The 25,940-nt window shown below is 38.8% G+C and overlaps 1 protein-coding gene across 18 annotated transcripts in view; it reads right to left on the minus strand.

Annotated features, from left to right (window-relative positions):
• Positions 1-25,940, minus strand: part of DMD (dystrophin) — a 986,794-nt gene that overhangs the window by 79,238 nt on the left and 881,616 nt on the right. For 4 of the 18 annotated variants that reach the window (XM_042866647.1, XM_042866649.1, XM_042866646.1 and 1 more), the window contains exon 1: positions 2,451-2,530. The exons of the other annotated variants lie outside the window; for them this stretch is intronic. In XM_042866647.1, the coding sequence (XP_042722581.1) occupies positions 2,451-2,470 (20 nt within the window). In that variant the 5' untranslated portion in view covers positions 2,471-2,530. Of the gene's footprint in view, positions 1-2,450; positions 2,531-25,940 lie in introns of those variants that run through there. 18 annotated transcript variants of the gene reach the window in all.

The raw sequence follows: 25,940 nt of genomic DNA on the forward strand, positions 1-25,940 counted from the left end.
AACTCAGCAGTTCCCGCAGTCTCCACCAAGCCTGGGAACGCTGTAGCATCCTTAATAGAGCTGCAGCACAAGGTCTGCCAGAGTTTCAAACTCCGGTAAGCAGAGCCCTTTGCAGCCTGCGAGTCAGGAGGATGCAGAGGGACAGGGGAAGCACGAGCCCTCGGACCAGCAGCAGCTGGAGCCTGGTGAGACGTGCCCAAGTAAGGGCTCATGGGGCTTGTTTTCCTTTTCCTAAACCTGCCTTGCAAAGTTGCAAAGGTGAAAAGGAAATTAAAAGTGGGCCTGAAAATGAGAGGAACACGCTGGATAATGGTGACACCTAGGTGCTGGTGTGACTAGCACACTAAATACACCAATAAGTCAGGGGGATGAAAGCACGGTCCTCACTTAACACATCCTTTGGGAGCAGCAGGGCCACTTCATTAAAGGATAATTACATCATATTAGCAAGGATAATTTTTACGTGGGCAATTCTGTCACACTGTGCCTATGTAACCTCTCTGTTCTTGTAAAAAGCACAGACATTCACCTCTCGTCACTGATGGAAGAGCTAACAGCACACAGGACTGCAAACCTGAAACTGAGAGATGATAGTCCAAACAGCACACAAATTGAATTATAGTTCTCTTGCTACAACTTCATCAGTTTAGATAAAACATGGTTATTCTCTCTTCCCACTGAGCAACACCAGCAGTGGGGGGAGTAGAGAACAATGTTGCACAATCGCTAAAACATCCTCACACAGGTTGCAGCCATTCAAGATCTCTTTAACTCATCCTGATTGCACCCTATTTTTTTGCATATATGTAAGATTCAGGTACTCTCGTGTATTCATTGCGAAGTTCCAGAGTCCAGAACTTCAGACTGAACTGCGCAGCCCTTCCTAAACTCCTGCTGTGCTTCTTCTGTTTCTCACATATTTATTTGAAAGCAGAACATAAACAAGATATGCAAGTATGCAGATGTGCAAAGAATAAGAAGTTTCATCAGGTGGCAATAAACAGATACTTACATACACTTAATAACAAGCTGCTTATTAAGTACTGTCTTATAAAGCAATGAATAATCCATCTCCAACACTGCAGTCTGTAATACCTCTCACCTTTTGGCTTTAAGATGAATAAAAGGTTATTACAACCACCGTATGACTGCTGTCAAAAAGCCAAAATAAACACGATACAGTTGCTTGGCTTTCACTAACCTAACATAAATGCGTTTCAAAGTGTTTGCATGCACAGACACTGCTGCTCATTGAAAATCAGAAATGTTTTCAGCAGCAGATGACAGCGATTGCCAGAAGACTTCACAGCTGTCTTTTTTTACAGGGTTTCATTAATTCCCTGGCTACAGCACGGCACTGCGATGGAAAGTATTAGCGGTGCGAGAAGGTGGCACTCCTATGTGCCGTACAAAGGACTACTGTTTTCATCTATAAATCCAGAGACTACTGATCTGAGCACGGAGATTATTCCCATTTAAGCCAAGGATCACGCATCTTTCCAGGAAGAATTTGACTGCAGCATGTTTTATTGGCTTTTGCCAGATTTATCGCGCTGCTGAAGGGAAGCACCGATACATATTTAAGTTTCTCACTGACACTGGAAACGAGCAGTCAGAGAAAGGCAAATACCAACTGCCGAGAACTGTAAAGTAACTCTTTTTCACCGCTCGCGATGTTAAACATTTATTTTACATGCTACATCTCGGGCAAAGATGACGGCTCGGCAGCGGGGCTCTGCCCTACAGCTGCTACCTGCCCACCCAGCTATTCACTTGGCAAAGCTCAGCCGCTCTGCTCCTACCAAAGCCACCTTACTGCGGGGCATCAGACCCCACAGCCACGCACCTGTGGGCTCTGAGCACGGACACGGCAAGGTAAGGGTCAAAGAATCAGACGACAGAATCGTTGAGGTCGGAAAATACCATTAAGATCACCTAGTGTGCAGCGCCAAGGAACCCCTCCCGGCCCTGCCCAGTCATGGGAAAGGTGACTGCTAACACGAAAGGACTCCATGAAAGTAGTACCCGTTGAAGTGTTCTAGGGAACTTCGCTCCCGCACCAAGTTAGGCACTGCACAGGTAACGCTCTACACTCCTCCGGCTGCCCTTTACGACCGAGCGCAGCGCGCACTCCCAGCCCGGCGCAGCCCCGGCTCCGGGTTCGCGGCGGACCCCGCATCCTGCACGTCCCAACCGGACAGACAGCGCGGGTCTACGGCCTCCATTCCCAACTGCCCTGAAGGGACGGAGCGGAAAGTTGACCTTTCTGGAGAAACAAATCGCTTCCCCTACGGTCTTCCGAGGAGACGGACGCGCTACCTCCACGTTGCAGCCGTGCGCTGGGATGGCCGCGGCCACCGCGCTGCTCCCGGCTCCATCATCCCGCCCGCAGCCCCGCCACGAGCCGAACCTAGCCCGGCACCTGCCGCCGCGCCCCCTCCGCTCCTCACCCTCTGCGTTGCTCCCTCATGGCGGCAGCTGCTCGGCGGCGCCGCGGAGCCAGACACAGCGCTGCCACCCGGCCCCGCCGCCCAGCACCACTGCGGCCGCCCCGGCAGCGAGCAGGCGGGAGGGAAAGAGGGAGAGGGCGGCGCTCCCCGCGCCGAGCCGCGCTGCACCGCCCCGGCCCGCCCCCGCGGCGGAGGGGTCCCGCGGGGCTGAGGCGGACGCGGTGGTTTCCTGCTCGCCTTCACCGGGGGCTGCTGCAGAGTTGGGGTCCCTCCTTCCCGCCGAGAAGAGGGCCGGTTTCTGTGTCCTGAGCGCGGAAACGGGTGCCACGTTTCTCAGTGTGAATTCTGCTTCACGCTGGATGCGCAAATGAAAGCCAAAGACCTTTTCTTGGTATCACAAACGTCTCCTATCCATTTGGCCCGCCACCTTGCCTCACCACATCCTTCACTCACACGGCAGCAGTGCTGGGTGAGGAGCAGGTCCTACCCACAGCTGGGCAGTTTTTCAGGTTTACGTTTGGTTCTCTCATGGTACAGCCACCCAAAAGGGTGCCTTTAAAACCTACAGAAAGCCTTAGCATGGGGAAGATGTAGGCCTGGACACGTGGAAAATTCACCTCACCCTTGTTTGCAGCCTTACCACATCACTGCCCACAGACTGCTCAATAAGCATGTACCTGGGTGGTTTCCACCCTAAGTATTAGGATATTTAGGGCTGTCCTTAAGGATTCAGGTACCCGAATTACCTGGCTTTAATAAAAGCCCAGCAGGGTTCAGGAGAAGCCGTCATGTATTTTTGTAGAAACTTTGCAAGTGCAGTATGCTCAGGGATCAACCCCAGCAACCGCCAAAGGCAGGAATGAAACCCAACAGAGCGAAATGTTAACTTCTCATAGTTTCTAAACAACCTAATTTGCTTCAAAAGGTCAATGTCACAGCTTTTGTTTATCTTGCATCTCCAACACTGCCCCGACAAAGCAAGAGAAAGAGGATTCATCTCAGTGTGGGCAGACACAGCACCACGTTAAGGCTCCCTGGGCTACATACATATGTCAGCTTTGAAGCAAATGAACTGGCTGAAGGCTGTCAGTTGTTCCAATCAACAAACATTTCTTCTTTCATCTCCCGCTAAGTTTTAAGAAACAAGAGATCTCTCTCTTAGCTTTAAAGTGTAATCTTTAGCGCATTAATTGGGAGGGACTTCACGATCCATTACAACAGTGGCAGAGCAGCCTGCTTAATGTCGCAGGACTCATTGCGGCTGGAAGTCTGCAGTTTCACAGAGAAAGTATTTTGCTTTATTTCGAGAAATCTCTAGTCCTGATCCTCAAGATACACATTCCTTCAATTTCTTACTGTTTCTAGTGTATCCTGGTCAAGCTCTATGCTGCTATTACCACGTTTGTCTTCTTTCCCATACAATAGTGCCAAGTAATAAGAATTTAAAAACCAGTCTGAAATTCTCATACTTTGCATAATCTTCTTTCTCCTTGAGTTACAAATAAGGTATTGTATTCAATTAGACTCACAGCAGGTGAAAACCCCAATTAGTGAATCCATTTTCTTGGCTTTTTTTTCCCTACCTTACACCCACACACCACTTTTTTTTTCCTTGAACAATAAGGGGGAACTCTGAGTCATTCCTCAATTGAAAAGCAAATTAACCCTTTGATCTCCCAAATCAAACTATTACCCACTCAAGAACATCCAGAGGAAAACATGAGTGTTGAAAGATTAAAGGATTAAGGCCTATTGACTTTATAATTTGATTTTATAAAAAAAATACCTATTTAATTCTGCTTGCTGTCTCCAAATTCATAAGAGATTTTAGCAACTTTTGACCTCGAGATTATATTTTTTGCTGTACAATGCAAGCAATACCACTCTTATTCCAAATTGTTTTAAAACTATTAATAACTTATCATGAAATATAATTTGTTTGCAGTGTAAATGGTTACTGTCTTTGAATTTTTAACTGAAGCAAGTCTATATGCCATACTTAATTTTAAACCACTTATCTGATTAAAAAACCAGTCTTCTTCTGCAGAAAATAAAACAAGATTACAGAACTAGCAGAATTTGAATTCCCCATGTTGCTTTTCTTATCCGAGGACCATTTAGTCAATTTGGGCACCTACACAGACAACTTAATCAGAAGAACAGTGTTTATTTCTTATACTTAATGCAGGGCTGATCAAGGTGTCTTTGTCTTTAATATTTATCAGTTCCGGGTGCTTCAGGGGAAATCACAGCCCCCTGATAAAGGAGGGGTGATCTGCTTTCACTAACAGTGTCTTATTCATAATTAAATACCAGCTGAGCACCGGAAAAGTCAGGATTTTCAAGTAGTATCAATGCACTGCTTGCTGTCCAAATGCTAATAGCATCTCCATGTCTGAAAATTCTCGTTTTCCCATCCTAATGCATTATTCTCAAAATTTTGTCACTTTTATATGAGGAAAGAGCAAAAGACAAAAAAAAAAAAAAAAAAAAAAAAAAAAAAAAACTTTAAAAATAGCAATACAAGCATAAAATAATTGTCAAATGCTATTGCTTGAGCGTAAATCTTCTCCAGTTTTATGAAGGAGATCAGCATTAGTACCCCATGTTACAGAAAGATAAGAAAACAAAGGCAGAAATGAGTAGGAGAACTCATTTCTCAGTTGCCCAGAACTGGTTAGGAGGGCAAACCTAAGTTTGCTAGTAAGGTTGATGCTTAACGAGTCACCAAACTAAAGATATTTCTTTAGTTCTACAATCACTGAAAGTAAAGATAGAACATTTTCCTATTAACTAAGTTTTGTTCCTGTCATTCTGTGTGCAGGGCTCCTTGTAAGCATGGCTCTACTATTTCTCAGTTATCTGTGCAGTGGATTAGCACACACTAGCCTTGCGTATAAGAAGACATTGTGGTGCCCTGCATTGGGCCTGCTAATCCGCTATGCTCTTTGAGCCTATTTTCTTTTTCTTGGTATAAATAAATACTAAGAATCACTTGGGATGGCACAATGACACTTTCCTGGATCATCTGTCTTAAATATGCTCCAAGGGCTGAAACCTCCAGGATTTCTTCTGTGTTCACCGATAGCCCTCTCAGACGAGCCAAGAAGAGAATACTGTTTTGGATAATGCTTTTTTTTTCTTTCTTCTTTTGTCTGCTTGAACATTACTTCTGAAAGCACATTAAAATACTGCAAATGCAATGCAGAAAATAATTTTGAAGTTCTGCATTCATTTTCCCCAACACTACATTGTAAATTAAATACTAGGACATTCATTGCTATGTATAACCAGTTATTTGCACCATGTAAGAGCTGAGGAGGGAGCTTGCCATTTCCCAATCAGGGGGAAGCCCAGTTTGTGTCTTGCATAAATGGAGATAAGCAGGTGCTTCTTCTTCAACAGAGATTCTCCATAGCACCATAAAGCAGATGTGTAATCACAGAATTCCAGAACCTTAGGGTTTGGAAGTGACCTCTGCAGATCATCTGGTCCAACTCCCCTGCAAGTTCCCTACATTAGGTTACAAGGCCTGTGATTTATATTGTGGAAATTAATCAAATTTATGTCACTCCTAGTCTACCATGTCCAAATTGCTCATTTACATTTCTACCCAAGGAACAATTGGATTTCAAAGCTTGATGGCTGGGATATTCTTGCATCAGACAGAGTAGGAAAAATGTTCGTAAATATGTATATGTATATTTCTGCAGTAAAAGTTGCAGAGCTTGTAACAATTTGATGCACAATATGGAAAGTACTATTGCACAGAATGTGTAATAGGATGACATGTACTTCTGCCCTCCTTCACAAATCTCCTTTGGTCTGAGATTGCTTTTAGTGTAGTAAAGACACCCGATTAAAACAGAAGTTCCCATCACCCTGCAAGATGAGTATCGCAGAGCCTTGGGAGCAGTGTGTGTGTGGCTTATGTTATACCAGGCTGTTGACAGAATATGAATGATATGACACCTATCATTTTAGGTATAATGAATACACATACAAAATTTATATTATTGAAATCTTGGAAAGGTTAACTGGGAGAGGGTAAAATTGCTTTTTAGCTGGAAGTGGCAACATAGGCAGCTTGCACTAGCAGAGCATTTGTTCAGTCCAGTGCCAGGTGTCGTACCCAGGTGAGGTTATGTGCACTGTTGGATGCAGGTGGCAGTACATCCTAATCCCACCAGTGTTACGAGCTTCTCAGGTAAGCACTTGGACGTATCTCTTCTCTCCCCATCACATCCAGGCTGGATGTGGCTCTGGGCATCCTGGTCTAGTGGTTGGCAACCGTGTCCATGCAGGGGGGTTGAAACTAGATGATCATTGTAGTCCTTTTCAACCCAGGCCATTCTATGATTCTATGATGATTCCAAGAAAATGAAGAAAGCAGTACAACTCCTGCTCTTCTGGGATGGAAATGAACTGGAATGTGGAGAGTCACAAGAATGGGAAGATGAAGAAGCAAAATGCTGGCAAAATATTAGATGAATGAAAGTATTAAAAAAAAAAAAAAAACAAAAAACCTCTGAAGCTTACTGAAAAGTTAACCAGAAAAACAAAGCAGAATGACATGCTAATCTTGACCATCTACAAATAAGACTTTAGAAATAATAATTATACCTTTTTAAGTTACTGGTTTGAGGAACCTGTATTGGCAAAGTGGATGCCTATCATTTCAGTTCAGTTGTGAACAAATGAAAACTAATAAGGATAAATTAAACAAAAGGATGAAGGCAAACTCTATTTCTTACTTTCCTTTGCATTCTCAGTTAGAAATAAATGACTGTCTTGCATCCTGGGGGATTAAATTAAGCAGGATTTCATAAACTCTCTTTCTCATTAAGTCTCTTTTCTCCTCCAAATCTTTCTTTCCACACATAAAATTCTGTGTTGTGAACACAGAAGCTGGCTTCCCAGACAATGAACTTTCCTGTTTCCTGTCAATGTATAGACTTCAGTTGCGAAAAGCTTTCCATCTTACTGGGTTCCATCACACAGAGACCAGAAAATGTGATGTGATACAGATCACCATGCATTCCTCATGACAGGACTGCTCGCTAGCAGATCCCTCATTCAAAGTTGCCCTCAGACAGCAAAGGAGAGGCCTGCATTCCTTTTACACTAATTTACTTTTTGCTTGCATTCCATAAAATATTTATTTTTGACATTATCATCGGGTCTGTTTTTATAACTAAAATCATACAAACAAAAAAGTTTTTCCTTCATTCATGACATCTTTCCATAAAGGTCCTATGTAAATATCATCTTGGAGAGAAAACATTCATTTTGTGAAAGAAAAAAAAAAAAGCCATGTAGATCACACTAAGAGATTACCTACTGGGATAATGCAATGGTAAAACTGCACTTAAGTATGCAAAGAGGACAGTGAAAATCTATTGCATTTTATGACAGCTGCAAGCAGGCAAGTTTCCAATCAGACCACTAACCAGGCAAACATTACAGCTTTGCATTACTGCATGGATTTTATTTGTGTCTGTATTTCAGCTTTAGATGTCTTGCAACATTCTCATACATCGTGTAACATCTGTTGCTTTAAAATATACTTTGAACCTGTCATAACTACCATGTCGTTTACTCAATGATCATAATGTAATATACATAACATTTTAATGTATTATTCTAACAAGAGGCACTGCCTATCTTTTACATACACACTAGGCTTTTCCAGCATCTTCCTAAGCATGTTGATGTTGCTGACCTTAGCAGATACAGGAAGGTCAAGAGCTGTTCCTAACTTTTTCCTAGGGACCACACAGAGCCCCGATGTGAGAAAGAGACAACTCTCTCTCCTCGTTAATCAAACTTGGGTTGATTTTATTTCCAGACCAGAAAGGCTTTACCTTCTGTACTACATAAGCAAAGCTCACTTCTCCTGAGTGGCATGACTGCTTTGCTCTCTATTCCTAAAAGTCCAGTGTGGGTTAAGAAATCAAGGGAAAGCATAGCACTGCACTGGAGGAAAAGCTAACCTACAGAAGCTGATGGAAGGTGAGAGCAGATCCATCTAACAAGCCTCACCAGTAAATCCATCCAGACCTACTTCTTCATCTGGTCCAGGTGATGCTTCACAGGGTTTATCTGCATAGAAATGCAGCTTCAGATTAAAGTTGTGCAACTACTCACAAACTGAGTCAAACTTTCAAGCAGCAGAAAAGTAAAAGCTTCTCATCTGACATTTTTGTAATGAAAACTTTTAAGTTTCTTCCCAAAACAATAATCTGTGACAAAATGTACTTCTATTTAATTCAGTTTGACTGCAACATGAGGCAATTGTTCATACAGCTCTGACAGTGTATGCTCTCTCTAATGGCAGCTAGCAATACTCTCATCTTGTCCATGCCAAAGAGTGAAAATTAATGTCTCTATATATGCTCATTTGAAACAAGCATGCATATACAGACCTCTGTCAGCAAGTACTTCAGAGACAGATGACTGAGCATCAGCCACTGTGGAGACATGTCCTAGGTCACAGACATTTGCTTATCCTAATTGAATCTAAATGTATGTTAGCACTTAAATACTACAGTAAAGACAGATACAGAGAAATTTTCAAGTAAGATAAAGATTTTTTCATAGAATTCTAGAATGGTTTGGACTGGGAGAGGCCTTATAGGTCATCTAGTTCCAACTGCCCTGACATGGAGGGTTAGATATTCCTTAGCTAAGAGTAAGAAAAGTTTTAGTCCTCTCAGCTTTTGTACATAGGTATCTTTGTGTAGCTCATTACAACATGTGAGTTGGCAGTTAAAGCAGGACACAATCCTGTGGCTGCTATCTGATGATAGGATATAAGTCTTGCTTGACTGTATTTCACAGTTCAAACTAGATGTTTAATGATAAGAATGCATTTAATACAACTCAATGACTTTGTATACTTAAGTGTTTTTAAAGTTTGAATTCAGAAAAACTTCCCAAAAGGCTTCCAATAAACTGTGATTTCATCAGCATACCTTCACGCCTTTCTCTGATCTCTGTTATCGAATACAAATTGGAGTCTCTTAGTGAACAAATAAGCCTGCAAAAGAAAGATTCCTTTTCAAGCAAAGAAGCCAAATTAGCCATGGAAAGACTTGCATTAGCAATCAGAGATACCTTGTCTACACAAATGAAAGAGCCTTGATCCATATGACCAAAGGAACACAGATGACCTTCAGGATCTACAGTAATCTACTATCAAGTCAAAGAGAACACTGACTTCGTGGAGCTCAAAATCAGCCGAAATACATTAATTCTCTCTGTATTGAACATTATCCTCATTGAGCCAATTAAACAAATTAGTAATATGGATTTGGAACTATTTTCTTCTCTTTAAGAAACAAAAGTGACATCTAAATCCTGAATATTTTGTACAGTCATAAAATATGAAGAAGAAAAACCTTCCTTATGATCTGTATTAACATGCTTAGACCCCTGTAGCTAAACTTAAGGGAACTATCCCTTGAATAAGTCAACCTATAATTCCACCATATCATCTTCAGTTTTTTCTAAAATAGTCCAGACTTAAATAAAAACCTTTTTTGCTAGGCCTAAGCTCAGTAGTCTGTCTTCATCATCTTCTTCACCACTTATTACACAATGCCAGATTACTTTAAAAGTTCAGATTACTTAACTTCATACCTCTGTCAGAAACTCACAACAGTTTTTCTTACTTCCATCTCAATTAAAATAATGTATTACACTTAGCTAAAAATTTTCCATGTCTATATATGGAGAAAATCTAAACCATTGGTGTATTTCATACTGTCTGCCCGGACTACTGCTATCCTTTATGCTAGCATTAATTATAATTATGCTAGCATACATAACACAACACACTGCGTAGAAGGCAATCTTCTGAATGTCTTCAGGTCAGAAAGAAGGATCACCTGAATTCACACTTCCTGTCGTAGAAAACATTACAACTGTTTGAACATTCATTCTTAATTCATTCATGATCATAGAATAACAGAATGGCCTTGGGTTGAAAAGGACCACAGTGATCATCTAGTTTTACCCCACAGCCACAGGCAGGGTCGCCAGTTTCTAGACCAGGCTGCCCAGAGCCACATCCAGCCTGGCCTTGAATGCCTCCAGGGATGGGGCATCCACAACCTCCTTGGGCAACCTGTTCCAGTGCATCACCACCATCTGTGTGAAAAACTTCCTCCTAATATCTAACCTAAACCTCCCCTGTCTTAGTTTAAAACCATTCTCCCTCATCCTGTCAGTATCCACCCTCGTAAAAAGCCATTCCCCCTCCCGTTTATATGCTCCCTTCAAGTACTGGAAGGCCACAATGATCTCTCCCTGGAGCCTTCTCCTATCTAAACAACCACAGTTCCCTCAACCTTTTCTCACAAGAGAGGTGCTCCAGCCCTCTGATCATCTTAGTGGCCTTCCTCTGGATAACAAAATCACTCTGTCATATTAAGAAAGCATTATGTTTTTTGTTCTTTTGTTTTGTTTTGGTTTTTAATCATCATTGTTCTCTTGAAGTAAATCATTTCCCTTTAGTTAGTATCAACAGCTCTAGCTCGTGGTTGCCAGCTTTACAACGAAATGTGATTTTGCTAGCAATTATCACCACTTAGTTAATGTCTTCACATTAAAATGCATCAGATCAGGGAAAGTAAAACAAAGATGTTCACTTTATCTTCTACATAAACACATGAAGATGTGATGTCTAGATATCTTGAACTGTAGTAATGAGTTATTTTTTCTTACAAATATTGCACTTTTTTTATCAGTAATCAAAAATGAATCCCTTGTTACTTTTCCATAGTTTTGTTGCTGCAGTTGGTCTTATTTCTCATTCTTGAAATTCTGTGTTCATTATTTCTCAAATTATAATCCTTCCACCCATTTCCTTCAATTTGTTCTGTTTTTAGGGTAACTAACAGAGCAAATAATTTATTAAGGGTAAAAATAATTTTGCAAAGATTTATTGAGGCTGATAGCCTAAGAACTTTGCCAAATGGAGCCCAAGCAGAGAGTAAAGGATTAGACCCTATCTAATCCACTGGTTTATCAAATCATTGTATTTAATACTGAACTAAAATCTTTGGAGACTTTTATTTTTAGCAGCTTGCCATACTGCTTATTCATTTGGCTTTATTCTAAGAATTACTATTTGAAGTCAAAGAGGAGACAAATTTCTTGTTCTTGTGATTAAGATATCATCACTAAAAGGCTTCTAACCTTACACAACTAAATACAACTAAATAACATTTTTTTGACTCTGTGCAATATTGGTTGGTTTTTTTTTTTTTTTTTCTGCTAAGTTCTCTAGTAAACATTACATTTTACTGGAAGCTAGCATTTAATTTAAAACGTTAACAGGGATTAAATGCAATGAAATCAATCATTTGGTGATGATAGTGCACTCCATTTGGTAAGGATGAAGAAAGTGATTTGTTTTGATAGCTGTTTCCGTGTTAACTTTGTTCATGATGCTTGCTAGTAATTTGGAGAAAAATAAAGCCAGTGGCACTACGTTTACACTGTCATTTAATCGAATGATTAAGTCTATGAAACAGGCGAGAATGATCTGCTCTCTAAATCTGACAGTAATTTGGTTATGTAGACTTTCTGGTGGCACATTCTTTTACATCTGCACTGCTATGTATGTCTGCCATGAGAGTTACAGTCAAGTCCATGTCTGAATTTCACACAGTGGCTCTTTTTTTTGCTGAAAGCTGGACCACTCCCAAGCCAAGTAGCCATGGTACTGATCTGCTTCCTGGTTAGTACTGCTGTGGACCTAAGGCATGATATATTCTTCTCAAATGGTTTCACTCGCTGTAGTAGTACTTGTGGCCTGAAAGAGCAGTAACTTTATGAAACTAGTCTGACTTGTTCCTGCAGAATAAATTCATCATGTTCAATGGCCAAAAATATCTCCTTCCACTGGGGGAGCGAGGAGGGTTCTAGAACAAACCCATGTGATTTTAATGCCATGCAGCACAACATAGGCATGAGAATTTTGTTGGTCCAGATGCCCTAGTTTTCGTGATGACCCCACCACAGCAATCAGGTGGTAAGCAAATTAATTATCTTTAGGTATTCACTTCTATCCAGAAATGACTTGACTAAACAACTGACTCATGATCAATGAGGTCAATTACGATTATGAAATCGTGTTCCCTTTTTAAGACTGCTGCATGATCTATGTGTAATTTCCAACGTTTGAAGCAGTCAAACTGTTTAAGGAAAAACAAAAAACAACTGTTATTTTCATTCCAAAACTTTGTAAGCTGGTGCATTTGTTGACAGAGTTTACTGAATTCAAGAAGCACTGCCAGCATACAACAGCAGAGAATCTGGACTCTGATTGCATTTCTTTCTGAAACTTTCATTTTATACAAATGAATGCTCTTGGTAGAACTTTTATAAAAGAAACTGGCAAAAGGTAGGACACAGAAAGAATACTCGCTTGCTCTTTTGGACTTGTGTATAGAGTAAAGCATTTCACCACCTATGCGAACTGCCAAAGATAATAGCGTGCATTAACAATCCTGTAAGGCCTTTTAGTATATCTCTTAGTACATACTGAGCTGAATTTTACCTCTAAACAAAATTTGGCTCAATTCCACAGAAGGTAAAGGTTGTTCTGACATTGCCAGACTATACCATTCTCTGACTTAAACAATTGGGTGTATTTTTAATTTCACGGATTTTGTTGTTCCTAGGTGGGCATGGTTTATATTAATTAATTCCAATCATCAATCTCAACATTTAAAAAGACAGTTCTTGTTTACTTAATTTCAGTCATAATGCTGAAATTATATTTCTATCCTGCACTTCTGTGTAATTTGCAATTAAGTGGGTAATTCAAAACTACATACAGAATAATTAACCCTAGCTGCATTTTCCATCAGTCAGTGTCATAACCCAAAGGATCACTTGGTCAGTCTCTTATGCGCTGTAAAGTAGAAAAAGTAAACGAATAAAGAATTGCTACAACTTTTGCTGGTACATGAATAGGATAAAGGTGTATACGGAGGCAGTGGGTACACAGTGTAATACTTCCACCTGGCATATCATCTGTCTACTGCTGGATATGTTGAAATAAATAAATGATCAAAAAATAATCTTATTAAAAAAAAAGGTCAACAAAGTCAGGATGATTTTGGAAATGAAATCAGACTTTGCAACACAAGTGATATGAAAGGTGCAATATGATTAAAATGCAGAATCTTATTTATTATACATTAGGTAGATCAAAGCTTTGCAGTGATAACAAGGCAGTGACTAGATGTTGCCACCTGTTTGGTCTCACTTGCAATGGAAGTCTGTTAGGTGAAGCTGTATTAAAGATTGGCGCTGTGGGTGACACTTATGAATAGCTTACATTAAAACACCAAGATTATTCTTATTTTGCTGGGCAGATTTACTTATTATTCACCAATGGAAATGATACTTTTTTAACAAATACAAAAACAGAAATTCTTTTTAATTCAGGAAAGTTTCTGAACCAAGTGTCAGAAACTAAAGGTGAATTCTCTCACTGAGACACATCACCTACTTCTTTGACACAGTGGCAAAAAGGCCTGAAGAGTGTAAAATACATTTCCACTGTGGTTTTGGAGAGAATGCTAAGCCTTGCAGCAGGCTGAACTCAGAGAGGAGAGACTGTGGCAAGCAAATTATCTAGGGAAATAAAATTTGGAAAGCAGGGCAGGAAGAAGCTTTTTGAAATATTTTAGATTTTTTTTTTCCTCTTTTGTTTAACTTATCTAAAAAAGGAAAGCTGCGATTTAAGGAAAGTGTGTTGGTGTTAATGTATAATCATTATTGAGAGAATCCAGCAGAGAGAACTCAGGAAAGCTGAAGCAATGCAAGATGCAACAAGACAAGAAAAGGCAAGGCAGCAATGATCTGTGTCAGTGTCCTTACAACTTGCTGCAGAACTGACAAGATGGATGCACAGAACTTGCATGGAGAGGCCAGGGCAACACTAGGATCTCAGGACTTTAAGTGAATACTGGGAGGAAATAAACTTACACACAATCGAAAGAAAAAGGAGGAGTGAGCAAAGATTCAGAAATTCCCATTTAAAAATTCAGCAGAAATTTAATTTGGCTTTATAATACCTGGAAAAAGTTGGTAAGTACTTTAGAACTACATATGCCAAAGGAGAATAGTTTGGGAGGTCTCTGGGTGTTATAAATACGTGCACCAAATACACTGACCAAAGCTAATGTTAGGGACCAATATAAGAGAAGGGAAATGCACTGCCTGACTCCTTTCAAACACGATGACTACTGGGGGACTACATAATGTGTGCATACCATAGGCGAGCTTAATAAAGGATTCACACCGACAGGCTCTTTTCCACTCCTTATTTCTAGAACAGTGGACAAATGCCCCAGAGCAAAATACTGATAAGACTACTGCACTTGATTTACTCAAGAGAAAAATGTACAGATACAGATTTACGTTTTGCCAGCAGCGAATATTTATTCTACAGTACTTTGGGCAGTGATGTGAGAAACTATGATACGCAAGAGGAAATGCTGAGAGCCAGATTCTGATCTCTTTTATGCTTTTAAGAGTAAGAGGTAACTTTGCTGAAATCAATGAGCATATCTTTCAATTCAAGCAAGGTGCTTTTGGCATGGAACTTAAACTTGATTTCCAAACTTCTCACACTTAAGTCTGACAGGAGCCTAGTAAGACTCCACCATAACTCAGCACATTCTTCTGCTCATGTCAGGTTGCTAGAGTGCAAATAAATGTTTGTTTCTTCCTCCAATTGTAATCAAGAGAAGAAATCATAGCATCTGCAAGCAAACTCTAATATGCTGTGGCCCTAACGGTATGGTTTTCATTACTTTTGTGTCATAGCACAAAAGCAGATGAACCAGTAATGTGCAGGTCAAATGGTCAAATATGAAGAGATGGAGTACTGTCTCCAATTAATATCTGCTAAGTGTTTTACATTGTGTGGTAATATTACAGCAGTATTAAAAGAATAAGCACTTCCATGAACAGGCAGCAATTAAAAGAAAAAATGAAGCTGAGTGCACCTATGTCCAAAAAGACAATCTCTTGGTGCCTACAATCTCATTTATGCCTACAGTGATGGTTTATGTCAAAATACCTCAGCTCAAAAGGCAGAAGTTCAAATCAGTATTTAAAATTGTGGTGAGATCATGCATAAAAGACTTTTGGGAGTCAGATTTTTAACCTTTCAATTTCAGGTGCCACTTCACTAAGCTGAAGTATCAGGATGAAATATGCTCTTTGACAACTGGGTTCAACTGACTAAAATGCTCTCAATGGCAGTAATTAGAATGAAATTTCCTTCTAAAAACTGAAGTAAGATTTCAAGATACCTTTACTCCAGAACTTGTTTTTGTTTGGTTGGTTTTTATTCCTACAGTCATTGATGTTTCCAGTTTCCACTACAAATTCACGTTATGCTCAGGAAAACAGCCACAAACTACTTACTTCCATTCTCCAGGATTTCCAGAAGTTGAAGCTGAGTATGATTTTGAAGATTAATATGTGAAACAGAAAACTGAGAATATTCGCTTATTTATGCTTCCAGAGTTCAGTGTTTAGAAGGGGAATCCATGGATAGTATAGCATATCTGAAATCCATACTCATGGAACAGTATCTATGATTCTGTCATGATTCTGTGATCTCATTATGTAGAGCAAAATTAGAAATATCTTTAATGAAGAGCAGCTTCAGTAGCTTTTTCAAGGATGCACTTAGGTAAATAGAGAATACATGCCTATATTTTCAGAAACACTGTTTACTCATTTTTATAAGCAAGAAACTGCCAATTTCCTCTCATTTGCCACAACACCACACAAGAGTCTGACTCTGAATGAAAGTAGTCTAGAATGAAATATAGCAATCTGTCACTGATCATTCCCAGACATGGTCTCTCTCTGCCTGTAATTATTACAATAAACAAGGCTGTAAAATCCTTGCACTTCAGGTCAATCTTTCTAATGACATTATAGTTGAGTGTTTGCAAAGAGGTAATAATTTAAAAAGATCTCCCAAGATGATTTTTTAAAATGTAGGTTACTTGTTTGATGGTTAAAAGATTCAGCATTGCAAGAAACTATGACTGAACTTATCCAGCTCAGCCAGATTTATAAAGAAGCTTGCTTAGAGAGAACACTGAGCTCTAAATGAAGACTGAATCATAGGTTCAGTGAAAATTATTCAGTTTTTACAATGCTCCACTTCACCACTGAACGTATCTAGGACTAAATGGCAAAATTTTGCAAAATATTACAGTTCAGTAAGTATATATCTTCACTGCAATAGGACATGGAAATTTAAGAGAGGAAATGAACTTTCTGATCTCCCAGAAAGCATCTGACAAGTAGTGAAGAAGGAAAAAAGTAGAGAGAATCGGCAAAGGTGAAAAATTAACTTGACCTAGCAAGAAGGTGCTTGTGTAAAAGAAAGACAGTAAGTAGTGGAGCAAATGAAGCTGTATGTATGTTTCAGGATGTCTGAGTATGGCAACCCCCTTCTATGTAAAGCCCTCTGAGTACCAAACACTGAACATCCTTGGTTAACCCACCATGGGCAGCTAGTAGTTACCCTGCGAGCAGTTTCCTCAGCTGTATTCACCACTTTTAAAGGTGTTCCATTTCTGCAGGTCCCACAAGCTGACAAGGCTACAAGGGCAGATATTAGCAAACCAATCACTGTATGAAAATGCGTCCCATTTTACTAAAATGAAGGAATATTTTAAATGGAATGGATTATACCCCCTAGCTTTTGCAGTGCAGAGAAGTGTGTTTACTTGTTAAAGACTGTTCTCTGCAAAAATCTGCAAAAGGAAGTTCTTTAAGAAGAAAAAAGAAAAAACCTTCCTGTGCCAAATTAAAACCCAGAGACATAATGCTAGAGAACATTTAGTTACTTCTAATCTGTGCTTGTTACTGATGAGCCAAGATGCAGCAAATTAAAACAGCAGTTCTTCTACTGACCTCACCCTGTTCATCGTCTACTTTCTTTAATGTCTTTCCTTTGCTTCTCTTTTCTGACTCCTTTCTCTCTATCCACAAAATATTGGTTTCTATAGTCCAACTGTTGTTTCTCCTGTAGGGATTGCAGTGCTCTTCCTTGAACAAGACGTATGACAACAGAATGCCTCAGGGAACATTGAGGAGACGTGGCACTAACCAGTTTCTCAAAGTGCAAAATACTGCCGCAGCAGGCTAACAGACTTGGCCTCAGACCACAGAGGACATCAGAGTACACTCATGACCTGTCCTGGTCTCCCTTAAGGGGAGAACCTTTCTCTCCCCTTCTAAACTGTGTGAGACAAGTTCATACTGGAATGCTGTTTCACTAGGGGTGATGTATGTACTTACATTTCAGTTCCTGTGAGGAAAGTAAAAAAGATATAGAAACAGCACAGTTTAAACACCAAAGCAGCACAGAGCAGATGCACACTCCACTGAATGGGGCACTGCCCATGTTTCACCGTGCATGCATCTTTTACAGATTCTCAGAAGAATCTGTTTCTTAGTACAGATTCTTGAGTAGAAATGACAGACTTCATATAAAACTGCCCTGTTCAGCAGCAGGCTGGCAATGAATAAATGTTGCTCGGAAGGCTAGACATACACAGCTGTAGAGATCATGAAATTCAGCCTCTGTTGTGCAAAATAAATACCTCAAAAAACTGGGAAATTCTAGACAAGGGACCTTCAAATGAATATAAAAATTTTACCTGAAATATGTGAGTTTTGAATGCCTTTGCTATTTATGAATGACAAGTAAAGAAAAATCTTTTTTTGGAAACAAAAGCACAACAAAACATTTGCTGTTGCCCTGAATACTAATGATGGAAGACTGTTGCTATGGTGATGCTAATTTTAACGCTCTTGCCTGTGGACTTCATATGAACTGCCCGTTTTAACTTTTGCAAATGTCATTTACAAAATGAAAACCCATTAATGACTGGCGAGGGCACAATGTTCCACTTTAATTAGAATAATAAGGAATGCTGATGCACAAAGTACAGGTTTGTGAATTGCTACAAAGCCCACACTGTCAAAATTAATTACCGCTGATGAGGATTTTATTCTTTTTCTTTTTTTTTTTTTCTCCTGAAGGAAGCTTTAGAATAAGACAAGCATAGCTTGACTTGGAAATGAAAGCAGGCTTTCCTTTTAATATCAAGGTGGAATAAAGAAGTTTGCAAGACCAATAGGATACCAAAAGGGTACAGCACAGCTTAGAATTGTGACTGAGCCAAACCAGTAAGCAAGCACTCTTTTCAGTAATGGGAACAAGTGCCAATGCTCCTGGGAAAAATAAAGTATTTTTCAGAGAAGTACCTGTTCTCAAAACCAGTCAGGATTTGGAAAATGGAGTTTGGATTTTTAGAGAGTTTAAAAGTACAAGTTGAGGACAAGTAATGCATGTGTGCTACAGTATGATTCTGATTTGTGTTGGTGGGTTATTGTGGTAACTTGCTCATTGCCAAGTGCTGTGCCAAACAGATGATGTTTAGGAAAAAAAAACATACACAACAGTGGTAATCCCTTTTGTCATGCCCAAATCATGAGCATACACTTCTCATGAGAAGGGAAAAAAGCTGCAACTACCATTTCTGTTTCTGGGGAAATGTCTGAGAATGTAAAGTAGTTACTATGTTGATGAGGACATTTCAGTAGGACTGACTGCAATGAGGAAAGCGTACTGCAATGAAAATCATCACAGGCAGCTGCTGAGAGTACGTTATTCAAACTAATTGTTATTATTAAATATCTCCATTGTACGTAGCACCGCCTAGAGAACTGAATTTAGAGTTGAGATCCATTGTATTGCATGCTGTATGAATATAAAGAAAACTTTCTTTTGTGAAGAACAGAGCCATGAAGAGCTTCACCTTTAGGCTAAGGCCCAGTTTCAGTGCTAGATTGCTGGAAATGGGGCTGGTGTGATAAGGAATAGCTGCTAAAATAGTTATCTAAATTCCCATTTCTGACAGCTTCTGTTTCAGTGAATAATCAAAAACTTTCTTCTGGCAGCACTGGTATGGAACTCACTCTCAGTTTACCGATGCTCTTTAGCTCTGGTTTAAAATGAGTTGGTCAGTTCTGCCCTTGATTTTTTGGCTATCATAAAAGCTACTGATCCTGCATACAATTAAGTACTCAGGTATGCTCAAATTTGTTTGCGTTACTCAGAAGACAAGTACAAGAAAAAATACAGAGTTTGCTGAGAATGGATGTGTCTACTGAATCTGTTCTCAAGCGTAAGCTTTCTTGCTAGGAGTGCATTTAGTCAGGACTTGTTTTCCTCTTGCTGCTCAGAGGAATAACTGGACAGGTACTGAAAAGCATTCTCATCAAAGACCTTCCGCAAGCATCCAGCACTTGTCTCAATGGGGCATTATGTTGGAAATGTGAATGTCCACAACTGGTTATAATTTTTGCTGATATTCACCAATATGCTTGGTGTGCAACCATACGTAATGTGCTGGACAGCCATAACGCCTCCCACTATTTTTGAGTACAAATCAAGCCTGATTTGTATTTCTGCAACACCTTGTCCAACAGTATGTTATTTCAGAACAAGAAGGGACAGAGACACCCTATTCTACTCAGGAAATGCTGTAGCACTAGCTGGAATTTGGAGGGAGCCAGAAGCAAACAGCATTTAACAAAGAGGAAACCAGTGTATGTTAACAAACTGACACTGTAAACTAAGTTGGGCAGCTTCCCAGTACTGTGAGGCTACAAAGCTTTAGCTTAATGGAATTTATCTGAAATAGAGAAAAGCATCTGAGACAAATGTCTCCCATGAAATGGCTACTAACCATTCTTAGGAAGACAGGAGAGATGTTTCTGGCAATGTCAGTCCCTCCAGCACTGACGTGCAAAGAATTGAAACGACTTTAAGATAATCAAGCTTGACAGTGTTGGTGATCTGACTACATCAGTCTCCATCAAGACGGGATAGACATCTGGGAAAGAAAGAAGTATTTCTGATGCTGTTTACACTTCTCTGTTAATCCAGGTGAACAGACAGAATGTGGAAAGTGCCTGCCTTTTGTGCAGAGGTACAGCAAAGTGGATACTCCAAAGCACGCTCCGAGGTTAGGTGATGGAGAGGGAAACAGTGCCACAAAAAATGTCACAGTTTGTATTCCATATTTTGTCATATAAGCAGCAAAATACTCTGGGCTATTCTAATTCATCTTATGAGCATTGTTAATCCAGTGAACATAGTGATTTTAAAGGAGTAAGTAATGGCTGAGTCTGGAGTAAATGATTGCTCATCTGAGTGACTGAGTAACAGCTAAAAATCTTTTTGAGGAGTATGTCCATTTTAAACAGAAATCAGAAAAAATACACTTATTTGGTGCCAGAAAAGAAAATAAAATATTTAAAGGGTAAGCAACACTAAATGTCTAAGTAGGCATAAAATGCACCTAGGGGGCCTAAAGGATAGCTGACAGAGAAAGTAAAACATTGTGTAAAATAACTAAAAGAAACTTCTACAGAGAAGCCTAGATATTTAAGAAAACTCATCTAGTTTGGTCTTTTTGAGGTTAGCTATTGAATGGGGCATGCCATAAAAGAAACAAAACAAACAAACAAACAAAATGCCAGTAATTAACGAGTTGCCTGTAGAAGTTACCAGCACAACTAAATGAAATGAAATGACATGAAATGAAACAGGGTTGCTACTAAGATGTGCACAAGTACTGAAGACTGAAAACAGTGCTAAGAGAAAGTAAGATAAAGAGGGTGATGGGCTGGAGGCAGACAACCAGTGGGAGGACAGACTCTGAAAAGAGTTCATTAGAAGGCAAGGGAAAGTTGCAGAAAAAGTGAAGGGTAAATTATTACAAGGGAAATCCTGAAAACAAGCCAAGAGAAAACAAAAAGGACAGTGGGAAGATGGTTTGCTCATAGTGGTGGAATGACCTAGAAGAATGTGAACACTGAAAAGATTCTTGGAGCTAGGCAACAGGAAACTGTTAGTGACCTCGTAAAGAGCTGTTTTAATGGAAAAAAAGGACTACAGAAGCTAGAAAAGACTGGGCAGGAAGAAAAACATGGACTAGCAATAGACACAAATTCCGGGAAAAAAGAGGGCAATGTTCTGGATGTTGAACAGTATCAGAAGAGAGATTAGTTTTATCAAGGACAGTGCTACAGATTTTCATGTAAATAAAGAAGCAGCAGATAAACTTCAAATAAAATATTTAAAAAAATAAAAATAAGAAGTCGTAAGATATTTTTACATTCTTCTGGTGTCTAAAGGGCTGTAAACATTAAGCAAACGGACTTGTTCTTTAACACTCAGATTTTTGATGTCTGAACTGTCATTTCTTCCAATTTCTTTTTTTGAAATATACTGCCTATAAATGATCAAGAAACTTGCTATGACCTCAAAGGAAACTTATTTCATGCAAGAATCTTCTCTTTCAACCAAGCAATGATTTCCCTCACTGGTACAAGTCTATAGCCCTGAGTTTTTACTGCTGTACATTAGTACATTTGACAAACATGTTTTCCTTTGTTGTGGACAGCTCATATGTTCAACCATCATTGGTTCGACATTTTCTTTTTTTCTTTCTTTTTTTTTTTCTTTTAATATCATTTTTTCCTTTTGCTAATCTCTAAATAGAAAATAAAACAACAATGAATTTGAAGATCATTCAGCTGGATAGGCTGATAGAAATTTAGTTCAGGAATACTTCAGGATAAAGATATAGCTTAAGATAAAGTTATAGTATAAAGATATTGAAACAACAAAGCATGGAGCTCGCTAATGTGCTTTTCCATCAGCTCTGAAAGTACTGAATATGACTGTCACTTAGAGCCTGCTTTTGTGAGTGTGTGTTTCACATCAAAGAAAATTATTAAAATCACCAAGTTTATATTTACAAAATATAAAATATAAATGCAAGCTCTCAACTGATCAAGAATGTTATTGTGGACTTCAGGTTTTTCTTTTTAATGTGTTTAATTTCAGAATGAATTTTTAATGAACCTGAATTCTTACAACTGAGTATCAGTCCTGCCTTGTGAAAGCAAACTTCTAATGATTACTTTTTTATAGTCAAGATTCTGCAAAACATGACAATAAAAATAATTGAACATGGCTGCTATAGCTAAAAGATGATAAATACATGGAAAAATGTTTCACATTAGAACTTAAGTTTCTCATTTTCTAATGAAATTTCAGTGATACTGGATACTGCAACATGACTGCAGCTGGTGATAAAATGGTAACAAAACTAAATGAAATGCAAATTAATGACATCCAAAACCATAATGAAGATGTAAGAGAGCCTATAATAAGTGTAGGCTTGCGTATTTCAGAACTTTTAAAAGTTTATCTGTTTAATCATACTTATCAAAGTCAAGGCATGATTTATAGAGTCCAGGCATTCCTAGCAAACATTGTTAAAAAACCCTTAGTTGATACAAATCTTACTTTCAACACTTTTCAGATTGTTCCTTAACTGATTGGGCAGAGGTAGGCTAAGGATGCATATATGTGCATTTAATATATTATTTTAACCTTTAAGATTCCTAAAAAAAATTCATTTTTAAACCTCTAATCAAGTTTTAGTTGATGAAAAATCTGCCTATGAGTTTGCTCCATATTGTTATTATTTATATGGTTATAGCTGAAACTGAATTATACACAAGGTTCCCGAGATACATTTATAGTCCTCTCTCTGGCTGCAGTCCCTTTACTGCTGCTGTTGCTGTTGTTAGTACCTAGCAGCAGCTGCACTTGCTCTAACTTTTTGAGTGTTTTATAAAAGATGGGTAGGTAAGGTCAGCCAACAAAGTTTCCATCGATAAAGCCCTAACAATAAATGCAATTAAGCAGGCTTAAATTGAAGATGAAATAATAGATAAAAATCTCCGATGTGGGAGGACATATAAAGCTTCTGATTTTCTAATGAAGGTGCAGCTATTCTGTGTTTCAACATGCATGTCACATTCTTTATAATGTTAAAATATGTATTAGTTTATACATATCACCTTATAACACCACCAGGATGGCAGATGTCAGATTGGAAAATACTGGCTGGAATGAAAGCTTATTTTAGTGTTTCAGTGTTTACTTACAATTTCAAACCTTAATGATGAATGAAGTATTACACCCATGGCCCAACCAGACGTTCTCTGGTGCATGATTAAAATTTTAAATACAACCATGGTGTTTTACATTTGTGTTATAGTCATGATGCTATTGTGAAATCATCTGTTCCCAAGCCAAACACAGTAGATTTTCAACCATTTATGCTTTCTCTTCATGTCTCTAGCATTTTTTTTTCCATGCTTCACACAGGATGTTGATTCTCAAGAATTAAGTTCATAACATTTTCTTCAGCAGTACAGCTTTTCAACAAAAATGCAGGCAAATGTAATTAGAGCAAAGCAAGGTAAGATACATCTTTGCCTCTCTGCTCCTGTGCCATCTCTACTCTGCAGCAGTGGGCTAACTATTTAAAGCCACTTTTTCAACTTGCACATTAAAATAATATAAAGTTATCTAGCAAACATCTAAATTCAGAACACCCAAATGTGACCAAATTACTGTGGTTCTAGATACTTGCATTTTTTTCTTCACAAAAATTCTAATATGAATGTTAATCCCTGCACATCCACTTCATTAACATAATAATTTATCTGTTCACATTATAAAGTATGAAACATGGAAGTGAAGAATAAATTGTAAACAAAAGACTTCTGCAAAGGTTTGCAGCAACCCTCCTTCATAGCAATTTAGTGCTGTGTTAAATCAGCTTGCACCCCCTCAAAGTCCCCAACCTGACTTTTACAAACAACGTTTATGCAAATTTTGGCCCTTTTGGAAAAGAAAAAAGGAAGACAGATACACAAACTAAATAGCTGCTAGGCAGCAAACTTTGTCCTCTCCATATTACTCAGTAGACTGTTGACACCATTTGGTGATTATGCTAGGTACAGAGAGTGCTGCTTGATAATGGTTCTCTGTTGTGTTGCACTTATATATGAGATTATGGTGCAGTTTCCATGGAAAGAGAATGAATGTTTGTCAAAACTACTTCTAAGAAAAACAATTTATTCAGAGATGTTGTGATACACTTTTTTTTTATGGTTAGTTTTCCTTAAATTATCTAGCCACAGATTTCCTAATATAAAAATGTATCTGATGAATAATTGAAATTCAAAGCAAATATGAAGCGTGCAAAAGGCTGCCAAGCCTATAGATCATATTTGAAATTGTAATTTTTCTCAGAAGGTTCAAATTTTTAATCAGAAAATGAGAAGCAAGAAAATGAATATAGATGATTTGATTACTTCTAACTTTGGTTAGACTCTTTACTTAATATTCTTTACTTAATGAAGAATCTTCACTTAAGATCCTATCTTACCAACATTTATAAAGTACCCAGTTAATAAAATTTATGTTTTCCCTTAGCATCCTTAATCTCTAAGCTTAATACATACACAAAGTACTTCTCAAGATTGAAGATCTAAAGACGTGGATATCACAAAATGGATGTGTATTGCTGCCATTATCTGACCAAAAAAAAAGTCTTTAAAGGGGTCCTATAGAGAGAAAACAGGTTCATAATCCATTGTCATGGTTCAGTACGTAAAGACCACACAGGTCACCCGGGACAAGAAATATGTTGAGACAGAGAATATTCTGAAATACAGGAGCTTATTGCAGTGTATAGGAGAACTGGCATCTCAGACAGTCAGAGAAGGAGCAATCACATGAGAGATTTAGCAGCTTCATTGAGTTCATCCTCAAAAAGAAATCAAACCAGGAAAAAAATCTGACCTCTTCCTGATATGGCCACAGGAAAAGCAGGAGGATATAGCGCTCGGATACAGCGCTCGGTCTTTGCTAGACTTTTGCTTTGCCCTGCATGCCAACACTAGAACATCAAACAGCCTGCCAGAGCCATGAATCCACAGCAGGGACAATTAAAGACACGTGTTGTAAGCATCAATTGTATTTATAGCAATACACTGGTATTGAAACATAGGATGTACAAATGTTAATTACAGTCCTGCCATCTATTAGAATGATGAGATCATGAAGAAGACAAAAAAGCACTATAAGTAAAGAGGGAACAACTTACTGCTGACTCTCTTACAGGTATGCTATTTTTTCTCATGTGGAATGAGGAAATACTTAGTCTGTTCATTGTGCATCAGGAGAGACTGAACCAAGGGCAATACAAACAACAGACATGGCAAGTGCTATTGGGGAGAAACTGACAATCAACAAAGGACTTATGAAACTTCTCAGTATAACAAGAATGTGTAAAAAATCTGAGATATTGTTCCCCGTTCCCTTGAAGATTTCATTGGACAGTTGTCAGAAGCTGTCTTCTCTTTGTCTGTCATCTAAATTAAGTATGTAATTGATCTTTAAAAAAGAAAAGTCTGACAGGCAAATCTTTCTATTTTTTTCCCTTAATATGTCTAATCTTTTCAAGTTCAAAGCATTCCAGTGGAAATCGA

The sequence above is a fragment of the Lagopus leucura genome, unplaced genomic scaffold, assembly GCF_019238085.1.
Source record: "Lagopus leucura isolate 7727_CA_CO unplaced genomic scaffold, USGS_WTPT01 Super-Scaffold_100001, whole genome shotgun sequence".
Classification (NCBI taxonomy): Eukaryota; Metazoa; Chordata; class Aves; order Galliformes; family Phasianidae; genus Lagopus; species Lagopus leucura.